This window comes from Henckelia pumila, chromosome 3 (assembly GCF_033568475.1).
Source record: "Henckelia pumila isolate YLH828 chromosome 3, ASM3356847v2, whole genome shotgun sequence".
Lineage (NCBI taxonomy): Eukaryota > Viridiplantae > Streptophyta > Magnoliopsida > Lamiales > Gesneriaceae > Henckelia > Henckelia pumila.
The window spans coordinates 110,854,369-110,866,351 of NC_133122.1; the positions used below are offsets into that span (position 1 = coordinate 110,854,369).

Consider the following 11,983-nt stretch of genomic DNA (forward strand, 5'->3'; position numbering starts at 1 on the left):
CAGTTAAGTCTCCGAACATCCAGAAACAAACTCTTGTGTTGTTTATTTTCTGTTGAACACAACACACATCCAATAGACTCTTTTTAATATAAGTTCAATATCTCGGTTGACCTCATTTCGCAATATTGTATATTTGTTGGTTAACTGTTTTGGATAATCAGAGAAAGGAGAGTTCAATGGTTCACACTACTGAGCTCACTACAGAAGCAGTAGGAGACTACTTCAACAACTAGTGCTAGAACAGTAGCAACTCACTATTTGTTCATTTTCAATAGCTAGCACTGAGATCCTGACAATAATTAATTTTAAGTAAAATTTTAATATAAGTGATAAAGGGATAAAATAGGCATTTTCGCTTACTTCATAAATAATTGACCCAAATTTGAAGATTGATGTAAAAAATTAAATAATTAATATAAGTTGATGAACAAATAAAATTTAATCAAAAGTTGATGGACAAATAAAATTTATACTCATTTATTTATTTATTATTCAAATTTAAATATAAAATAGAATTATGTGTCAATTAATTCTCAGAGAAAGCAAGTCCAGCCCGTTGACAATAGAACCCTCGGAGATCTCTCCCATCTCCATTCTCTTTGCTCGATCCCAAAAATTGAAACCTAAACTCGTAAAAAAAAAGCAAAATTTGGGGTGAAAAATGAGCTTGATCGATCTGCTGACTCGTGTGGATGCGATCTGCAAGAAGTACGACAAGTACGACGTCGCTGCCAAGGACTCCAACGTCGCCGGAGACGATGCGTTCGCCCGCCTGTACGCTTCCGTAGAGTCCGACATTGAATCTTCTCTCCAGGTTGAGCTTTACTTTTCTGCGTCAATTTTCTTAGTCAAGTCATTATTTGTGTATCGGAGTTTGAATTGGAGTTTCTATTTGCTGGAATCCCGGCAGAAGGCGGAGACAGCTTTGAACGAGAAGAATAGGGCATCGGTTGTGGCGATCAATGCCGAGATTCGGAGGACCAAGGCCAAATTGCTCGAGGAGGTCCCTAAGTTGCAGAGATTAGCTGTTAAGAAGGTTTGGCGTTGATTCTGCTTTGTTGATAGCTCACTGTAGTTTGACTTTTCGGGATGTTTGATTAGCTTCCTGGTTTTTAGTATTTTGGTTATATGCATTGATTTACTTTTCCTGGTTTTATGTTTTTGGTCTAATCATACTTTAGTTTCACACGACGCCTGTCCAATCTGTTAAATGCTCTCTTATGAGTTCCATTTATTTGTTTATTGTATCTATTTCAGTTCTTTACCCTTTAGTTGTTTATGGATATTTTGGCTTGAATCTTGTGATAATCCAGAGAGGGGTGATTGAGACTGCTGTTTACTTACATGTATGACTCTTGACATGAGAATTGGGGGAAAAGAGGGCTCTTAAATGTTGTTTCTATATTTATTTCTAGAGCTTGCAGCATCTGCTATGGATCACCTAAACGATGATACTTGCTTTAATGTATCTTGGTTTCCCTCGAAAGAAGTAAAAGAGAACATGGAGCTACATGATCAATAGATCGAAGTATTGCTTCATTTTAATTTAGATTTGCCACCTTTTTGAGGATCTAATACTCCAGAGACAGTGTGTACGATTTGTTTAAATGTGATTCGAACTCTTTGACTGGCAAGACCAAAATCATTAATAGATGATTCCTTTCTCTTTTTTTTAACCACTCGATATCACAGGGGTTTAGGCAATGACACTGCCAATAAGTGCTCTTGAACTCTTTATCGCATCACTAATTTGAAGATTAACATTTTAAGGAAAATACTTGTTTTCAATTAGAGACTGTTTTATGGTTTGCTCTAAGATGGATTATGAATCGAAGAAATGGTGATATGTTGGTAGTCTCTCTGAATTTTGGTGTGTGGTTCTTGATTTGACCCGTATGGCTGCTATTTCTTGGTATATTTGGATACTTTTTCTTGACATCTTGTCATGATTTGAGTAATTGGCATCAGAGCAGCTTCTGTGGGATTGTACGTACTTGCTAGATCTACATTTTGTCTGTTTGATTTGTTATCAAATTCTCTTTGGTTTTTGATTCATTCGCGGTTTCTTTTTTCTGTCTTGATTTTAGTTTTTGTTCTTTCATCTGTAATTTTTCTTTGGTAAACAAACCTTGGTTTCTGTTTTCGGACTTTACATCATGACTGACGATAGTCTTGTTTTAGGTTAAAGGACTTTCAACAGAAGAACTGACCACCCGTAATGATTTGGTACTTGCGCTGCCTGATAGAATTCAAGCCATACCAGATGGCTCTGCACCTGCACCTAAACCATCTTTTGGTTGGGGAACATCAGCTCCACCTCGTTCCAATCTCAAATTTGATTCAGGTATTTCTCTTTTCTATAAGTTTCAGTTCCTAGATTGTATATTTATCTGTCTTTTTTCTTGGATGAGGATAATTTATGTTCATTATTTCACTCATGGCTATGTAATGAACTTCAAATTCTAGATGGACAGTTTGACAATGAATACTTTCAGCAAACTGAAGAATCAAGTCAATTCAGGCAGGAGTATGAAATGAGAAAAATGAAACAGGCATGTTTTAAGTTGGAGCAGTTAGCACTCAGCAGTATATAATATAATTATCCATGAACCTCAATGATTTTTGTCGATAGCATCTGGCTTACAATGCCCAATTTTCATGACGCAGGACCATGGATTGGACATGATAGCCGAAGGTTTGGACGCATTAAAAAACATGGCTCATGACATGAACGAGGTTTTTGTGCCTTTTTTGTTCATCTCATATTTTTTCGATATTTATGGTTTGTAAATTGAAACATTATTCATTTTATACAGGAAGTTGATAGGCAAGTTCCTCTTATGGATGAAATTGACACTAAGGTTAGTCAATATGATTAACATTGTAATTTTTTTTTAAAGCAACACTAAGTTTTGTGTACTTTTAACATGTTTTTCTCTCTCCTGCTATCTGTTTGCTTTCATTATGTTTTGATGTAGTTTACCTTAAAATGGTACATTTTCATGAATTACATATTTTCTAGCATTAGAAGTGTGTAGATATGATTCCGGTTAGTAAATACTCGTCGTCCATTTAAATTTTTAATAAATGAATGCACATGTCAGGCGCCATGGAAAGGTGAAAAAAAAATCACTCTTCAGACAACCCCACTACCTTACCCTACAGATCTCTCCTTCATTAGCACCTAAGCTTAGTAGATGTTGATTGCAATAGAGAGACCATGGTTTACTTTCAAACGTGGAGCAGTACTTAAACTTTGCTGAACACAGTACTAACTTGCTAGTTACATGGAAGTGTTGAGAAATTGAGATGTACCTTTACTTTGTTGGAGATAGTTCTAAGCTCTTTTGTTGACTACTTTGCAGGTAGACAAGGCAACGTCTGACCTTAAAAACACCAATGTCAGATTGAAGGACACTGTTAATCAGGTGAGCAAATCTGTAACTTGCATTCTATTTCTGCTCTACCCTATCAGTACATTACACTACAATTCTATCACTGTTACTTGCTTTAATTTTGTTTTTCTTCCAGCTGAGATCTAGTCGAAATTTCTGTATCGACATCATTTTGCTGTGTATAATTCTTGGAATTGCAGCCTATTTGTACAAGTAAGTTCTTGATTTAAGTTTTGTTTACATGAGAATTTAACTGAAATTAAGAAATTGGTCTCCTTTCTTATCAGTATGTAAATTTTAACTGATTCTCGCTCAGATCGTCTCCGTGGATTTAAAATTAAATACTATACAATGGGGGTTCATAGTATTTCTCTCGGTGAGCTATTCAAATGCTTAGTTGAGATTAATGCTGCTTGAAATTTTTCCTTGCAGTGTGTTGAAGAAATGATCGGCATGAGGTCTATTTGATGACAATTCATGATGTATCTGGTGCAATCTGCACTGTTGGTGATTTGCCGCTTTATGTTTGTTTGTATAATTATTTGATATTCGTGCTTTTTATGTTGAAAATATGCTACGTCAAAATATTGCGTGTGAATGTAAATGAGAGGAAATACACTTATCCATCAGCTTCGATTCTTCCATGACTCGTAGTTCATCAAAGGATTGAAAGCTTGATGACGTGTAATGCTACCCCTGAATCATTATTTTGTGCAAGAGTTGGATTTCGTGGATCCCTTCACTTCAAAATTGCGATTAATGAGATACAATATGTGCTTTCGCATTATTATTCCCATCTTGTTTCTGCATATTGAACTTTCTCTTAGATCCTGTAAACTTTGTTGCACTAGCAATCTTCTATTGTCTTGAAGCCAAAGCAGTGTAGTTCGTCCCTGCAATACATTTTCTTAGATCAATCCCAAACACTACCGATATCTGTCTTGGTGCAACGAGATCGATTTTATGGTGTAACACACTATGTGGATTATACGATGTCTGATTGCCCAATGCACGTGGGTATGTGTTGGTCACTCACCTTGTCAGTGAAGAAAATGTAAATCTTTACTAGATAAAACCATTAAAAAAACTAGTTTTGTTCATTTTAATAGATTTTTAAATTTGCCCTTATGATCCTTTCAACATATTTAATAATTTAAAGACGAAAGTAAATTATCATTCAAAAATTTTCCACATCTTCTTCCCACTATTTCATTATTTTAATTTTTAGTTACCACTATCTCATTATCTTAATGGAAGAAAAAATTATAAATAAATTCAAATTTATAAAACTATATTTTGTACACATGCAATGCATGTGCTCGGTGTATAAGTTTATATAACACTTGTAGAAAACAAGATTCTATTTTAAGATAATAATATGATAAACATGATTAAGCGTTAGCATTTAACCAATTCAAGGACTTAATCGGGCTTCATATGCAAGAATTGGACTTCTAAAGTTTGGAAAGGATCGGACGGTCCGAACCCAGATCGAACGATCCGAACCTTGCAAGATCGGAAGCTCCGAAATGAAGTTGTTTACTTCGGAAGAAAAGTAGGATCGGACGCTCCAATCTAAGAACGGACGGTCCGATCTTCCCCGGCCAGCCATGCACGATGACTAAGCCACGAGTTTTGACAAGTGTCGAGTAGTAATCAGATCGGACGGTCCGATCGCCACGTGCAGTGCATGCAAAGATCGGAGGCTCCGATCCCGGAACGGAGGCTCCGATCATGGCCGAGATTTTGCCTATAAATAGGGGTCTTCAGATCCATTTCTGAATACGAATTCCCGAATTTTCTTCTTCAGTTATATATAGTGTAAGGTATACACTTGAGGGCCCTATCGGTTAATAGAGAGGTTCTGGAATAACAAAGATGTTGTTATAGTCCTCCAGAACGAGCGACATCAAAGGGCTTACTACGGACAAAGGTATGGTCCGGGAATCTTATTAAATTTTGGGAGTATCTATTAGCTTAGTTAAGACTTATAGAACTTATGTAGTGATACAGTGAACTTTTGATTATAGGCTTTGTAGCGACCCAACCCGGATCCACTATCTAATCAGAGTTAGAGCATAATTAAGCATGTATTTAAAATAAGTCGCTGCGGAAGACTTAAATAAAAGCAGACCGGCATAATACAACCGATTAAATAAGCCGATATACAACTCAATCGAACTACAAATAATCCTAAGGGTAAAGACCTACAGCTAATCTGCTGTCTTCACTGGTCACTGGCTACTCCAAGCTCCTGGTGCTCAATCCTGCACCTATACCTACCCCATCGAATGGTGTGTCCAGACATACAGAAAATACTGAACGTGAGCTCTAAGTTCAATACGAAAGCAATGATATATATAATATATGCAGCACATAAGTGTATTTAAAACGAGGGTAAAAAACAGTACTCAGAGGCGCCATGAATATACTGGGCAATGTCAGATAGCAAGTCCGCGGTGCCGCTCCTATATTCACCTATCAACTATAGCGTCTGCCCCACCGCCGTGGTCGCTCCTAGTGATAGCAAAACCCAGGGCTAAGTGTCCCCAGACACGAATCCATAAGGAGTAACTCATCACCGATTGAAACTGTCTAGACTCACATCATACCAGATGCAGTCTACCGTAGAAACATGCATGTGCTAAAGCCGTAAAACATATAAACAAATAGCACATACTCATGCAACACATATAATATATATCATGCTGGCCATCTCAGTCAGTACTTACGTACCTTACTACAGGCAGTCCTAGCAGTCCCACTCTAGGTTCCAAGCCTATCATCAGTTCTACAACGCAAATACCCATGCATCATTCATAATGCTCTAAAAGTCTTAACTAAGCTATTGCATACTCCTAAATAATTTAAGGAGACCATAGCAATACCTGCGTCCGTCGTCAGCCCGCTGATGACGACTATCCCGCAACTAGGGGCACACCCCTACTACTGCTCCACAGCCTCGAGCACGGCTCCGCTACACGAGCACTGATCCGCTACTATGTCAGACACTGTCTGACTATGCTATAATATATTCCCTACTCCAACTCTAAAATAAGAGTACCCAAAGCCCTAAAATAGAGCCACGTAGGCGAAAGAGAGGAATTCGGAATTCGCACAAATGAGGAGATCGAACCTCATATTTATAGAACACGTTCGGACCATCCGATCCTGCCTTCAGACCGTCCGAACTCTGCATGCATTACAAGTGTCACCTGATAGCACTTCGAACCGTCCGATCGGGACTTCGGATTGTCTGATCCCGATATTACGTCACTCCTGATGTCACTCCTTCGGACACCTGGCTGGACTACTGTTCGGATCGTCCGATCCAAGACTTCGGATCGTCCGAACTCTAGTTTTGGCCAATCACATAATTTCCTTATCTTATCTTATCTGATGAAGATCGGACCGTCCGATCCCTCTTTGGATCGTCCGAACTTCACCCTCCCGAACATCCTCAGGCCCTCCGAACTTGGACACTTCGGATCATCCGAAGTTCGGAGCCTCCAATCCTGTCTAAGACTCGGAATCTTCTCGACTATTTTCGAGTGTTCTAAATCCATTTCCGGACTCCGTTAATTCTTTTGGAATTTCCTAAATCATGTTTTACTTAATCTAAACATAAACATACGATTAATTATGCATTAATCGCTAATTATGGATTCGGGTCACTACATTCTCCCCTCCCTTAAAAGATTTCGTTCTCGAAATCTAGGGTAGAACCTCGATAACGTATTAAAACCCTCACTTGCATGCTTGTTCGAATAGATTTCGACACACTCTGACTCTTACAAGTTTCGTTAACATTGAACCACTTTCAACATTCCTCAAACTCCTCAGTGAATTTCGAAAGCTTCTGCGCTACTATACGAATGTCCAACTTCCTTGGCACCAATGTATCACAACACTGATATATCTTCCATCCTGACCACGATCTCACTGATCACGAATAATACAAACACCTGCTTGATCGAGATCATCGTCCAAAGGAAAACCTTAGACTGACGAAGACCAATTCCTAACCTGACTGGCTTACGACATTCGTCGAATCACTAACCGAATTTAACCATTCTAATGATTCCAAAAGCTCTTAGTGCATAACACCTCTATTCAGGAAGTACCGATCTCAACACTGTTTCATGAAGGAACTCTCATCACATGACAATCATGTCAAAAAATCCTCCGTTGAATCATTGGTCTGCGAAGTCATATGCATATGCCACAATGACAATCATCGCGTCTCTCATTGTAGCGACCCATCTCGGATCCACTACCTATTCAGAGTTAGGAGCATAATTAAGCATGCATTAAATAAATCTCTGTGGAAGACTTAAATACAAGTAGACCGGCGGAATACAACCGGTTAAACAAATTTGATTATACAACCCAATCGAATAACTTAAATAAAACCTACAGCTAAACTTGCTATCTTCAAGGGTCACTGGCCTCTCCAAGCTTCTGGTGCTCAATCCTGCACCTATACCTGCCCGTCGAATGGGGTGTCCAGATACACAGAAAAGACTGGACGTGAGCTCTAAGCTCCAAATGCAAATACGGATAAACATACAAATATGATGCATGTAAATAACAGGGTATCCATATTAGGGATAACTGTATGCAAACTGCTCAGACTGGCGCCTGGGATATGAGCTCGTCACATCGGGGTAGCTAACCACTGTGTGCGATCACTCACACCCGAATCTCGGACGCGGACCACGGAGTCCTCTAGGTACCAGTACCTAAGGGTACTCGATATCAAACGTCCAAACAGGGCTGAGCAACCCTAACTGGCTCATCTCAAAAGATGTACAGATGTACAGACACTAGATGATACGTACATGCCATATATCAATAACAATAACATGCAAACACATAAATGCAACATATAAGCATGCATATTCGCTGGCAATCTCAGTCAGTACTTACGTACCTTACTACAGACAATCCTAGTAGTCCCACTCTAGGTTCCAAGCCTATCATCAACTCTAAAATGCAAATACCCATGCATCATCTATTAAGCTTTAAAAGCCTTAACTAAACTATTGCATACTCCTAAATAATATAAGGAGACCATAGCTATACCTGCGTTCGTCGTCAGCCCGCTAATAGCGACAATCCCACAACTAGGGCACACCCCCTGCTGCAGCTCCACAGCCTTGAGCACGGCTCTACTAAACGAGCACTGCTCCGCTACTATGTCAGACACTGTCTGACTATGCTAATATATATTTCTTACTCCAACTCTAAAATAAGAGTACCCAAAGCCCTAAAATAGAGCCACGCGGGCGAAGGAGAGGAATTCGGAATTCGCCCAAATGAGGAGCTCGGACCCCATATTTATAGAACACGATCGGACCGTCCGATCACGCCTTCGGAGCGTCGTCCGATCTGCTTCGGACCATCCGATCGTCTCATCGGATCGTCCGATCTCCGCCACGCGTCCAACCAATCGCATGCAATCATACATCTATCCCATACACTGTTCGGATGGTCCGATCTCACCCTTTGGATCGTCATAAATCCATATTACATCATCCATGATGTCAGCCATCCGATGATACAAACACACGTGTCCCTGCTCAAGTTTGGATCATCCGAACTTCACTTTGGAGCGTCCGAACCGCTCGCATCCTCCGAACTAGTTCCCGAACATAGCAACTTTGGATGGTCCGATCCCAGATCGGATCGTCCGATCCCACTCGGCCCTTCGGACTATTTCCGAGTATTCTGAATCCATTTTAAAACTTTGTTAATCCGTTGGAAATTTCCTTAATCATGTTTTACTTAATCTAAACATGATCACACGATTAATTACTTATTAATCGTTAATTCTGGATACGGGCTACTACATTCTCCCCCCCTTGAAAGATTTCGTCCTCGAAATCTAGGGTAGCCCTTGACAACATAACATAGACCATTTGCCCAATCCACCAATAGTTCCGGTTCAAAATACCTGGCCAAATAACCTTCGACAACACCAAACCTCGCTAAACCTACAGGGTCTGTTCAATCACTAAACCACATCAGAACTAATACTTTGTTTAGAATCCGCACTGATTCTAAACTTGTACGCCTAAAACGATTGCCTTGGCAATCAATGTCTTCTTATCCGCAATCCTGCTAGAATTGTGTAACACTACTGACTACCGTCACTTATCCATTGTTAACCGCAAAAGACACGACACATTTGATTCAAATTGCCGACTGTATCAGCCACACTTTCTACAAATCTTAGCGATGACATTCTCGCTAAGATCATAACTAGTCATCAGTTATCTCTAGACACGCAAGAAATTTATTTCTGCCCACCGAGAAAACAAGATACAACACATTGTATCTCACTGGTCTAACGATAACATCGCATCCCTCGATGTTATCGCAAAGCGCTAAACAATCGATCTAGATTCCACTCTAACCATCTAAAATCCTCAGACTGATTGCGATCAACCTTGATCCAAACCTCGCTATCGTAGATAGCATCTATTCGATCACATTAGTCATCCTGCCATGGATAACAACCAAATCCTAACAATTTCCTGGCATCATAGCACGTACCTTCAGTACTTACCCTGCCCGATGCTAACGAATGTTCCCAAAGAACACAAACTAAGTAAACAGATGACAAAATCTCTGTCTACTAACCCCAATTGTGACAAAATCATTGTACACAATTTCTTGTCTTAATGCACTCTTCGAGGTCGTCGCCTCGAAATACACTATCATCCTGCTGAAACTCTCAGATGGACTAACACCATCCTCAGCATTAGTAGTCTATATCTAACGCTTATCTCTATCTCTCAATGACATAGCATATCAGAACGCACTGGGATATCAGCGACAACACTCCCGCCAGACTCAAAAACACAAGTCTCAGCTGCTGTCTCATCCCATGAAACAACTAATGCTAACCTGCTAATGCTCATTAAAATCCATAAGCACTTGCCGAATCGCCTCTCAAGAACAACTCTTTAGAAATCTGCTGGAAGCACCCAAGCAAAACACTCCGACTAACAGTCCCCAAAATTTGTCCGCTGACAATCATGGGACAATCACTGAATCCTATTTTCGCAAACTGGATCAATCATTGCTAACACCAAGCAATGCTCAGATCAAAATCCGTCAATGGTAATCTCAGCAACGCTATCAACGAACTATGATCACAAGAGCCAACCTATGACCACTTTCGTGATCCGCAGAATCCAAAAGCCCCGATTCCCGCATTCCTGAGATCCTTAACGACTGAAGAATTCCATAACTGCACATGAATTGTGTAAGGCCCGGGATTAATTAGAGATTAATCCGAATTTATTTAATTTTAATCCGAGTATATTTAATTTGGAAATATTTAGAGTTTTGATTTAAATTCTAATATTCTTAAATTATTTATGATTGAAATTGAATTAAAATAAGGGTTGAGGACCAAATTGCAATTATTGAAGAATCTAGGGACTAAAGTGCAATTTTATTAAAAGTTATCAGATTTGTGTTGGATTAATCAACTTTTGCACGTGTACTTCATTCCTTATTCAGAAATTGAGAACAGAGCCGAGATCTTATTTGTTTTCTTTGAAAGTTTGATTTTCTATTTGCCGTAACTTTTGAACCGGTTGTCCGATTTCAATTCCAAAAGTGTTCTGGAATCCTTAAGACAAGGGCTTCGATTTGGTGTAAGATTTTATATCTTTTAGCATGGTTTGAATTTCAAAAATTGACAGATATCAGATATTGAGTTTTCGATCATGTTTTGCAATTTGTATTGCGTCTAGTTTCGACACCGGATCAAAGTTGGATGATTGAAGGGATTGATTATGATTTGTAGCATGTATATCGATGATTATAGCTGCTGTTATGATTTTATGCTATTGAATTTGATAAAATATATGCTGATATATGAGTTGAGTTACAAGTTTCGAAGTCGGGATTACGTCGGTTACCGATTTGGAATCGCTACGTTGTTTAATCGAGTTTTGGAACTGTTTTGATAGCCGAATTCTGAGTTGATGTTGTTATTGAGATGTTATCAATGTTATAGTATTTTTCTTATTCAGTTTCAGTTGAGTTTGAACAATAAACGACACAAGACGCCGACTTGAACGAACGAAGAAAGAGTTGAGGTTTGAAATGCGATTGATTGATGAATTCTTGATGGTTTTGACTCGTTTCTGAAATGATAGGTTGATATGAAGTTTGATATATGTGTTTTGATTATATCTTACAGATTTGAATAGTTCAGAACCTCAATAAACGAAGGTATAATAACGACATCGCGAAGTAGGGACTTTGAAACTCAAGAACGATTATCTTTGAGTTGCCCGCAAAAATCACATACTTGTTTATGTTTTTATTTGATTGTGGTATTGTCGATCCATCTCAGGTAGTGGATCTTTATATTTGAGTTGATATGATGCTATATCGAATTGAATTTAAGCCAAGGTTGCGGTTAACCTTATTTGCGAGTCGTTTACGAATTCGTTAGATGGATATCCATGTCAAGATCAGTTATGAATCTTGATGGCTTCGAAGTTATGTGAATCAATTCGTCTTTAAAGCGTTGAGTACTGTATTTGTTGAGTTGAGTTTTAAAT

General features: G+C 38.9%; 1 protein-coding gene across 1 annotated transcript; it reads left to right on the forward strand.

Moving 5' to 3' along the window:
- The first annotated feature begins 634 nt into the window (after positions 1 to 634).
- Positions 635 to 3,966, forward strand: LOC140891944 (syntaxin-71-like). The gene is made up of 9 exons (XM_073300653.1): positions 635 to 814; positions 911 to 1,036; positions 2,182 to 2,344; positions 2,467 to 2,552; positions 2,668 to 2,736; positions 2,817 to 2,861; positions 3,366 to 3,428; positions 3,532 to 3,608; positions 3,828 to 3,966. The coding sequence occupies exons 1-9, from the start codon at positions 662 to 664 to the stop codon at positions 3,841 to 3,843; spliced, it is 798 nt and encodes a 265-aa protein (XP_073156754.1). The 5' UTR covers positions 635 to 661; the 3' UTR covers positions 3,844 to 3,966.
- Positions 3,967 to 11,983: the final 8,017 nt, after the last annotated feature.

Excerpts from the sequence above, each read along its gene's own strand:
- LOC140891944 (XM_073300653.1), top strand. The coding sequence starts at position 662 with ATGAGCTTGATCGATCTGCTGACTCGTGTGGATGCGATCTGCAAGAAG. Across the intron at positions 1,037-2,181 it reads AGAGATTAGCTGTTAAGAAG|GTTAAAGGACTTTCAACAGA; the intron begins GTTTGGCGTTGA and ends GTCTTGTTTTAG. Across the intron at positions 2,345-2,466 it reads CAATCTCAAATTTGATTCAG|ATGGACAGTTTGACAATGAA; the intron begins GTATTTCTCTTT and ends TTCAAATTCTAG.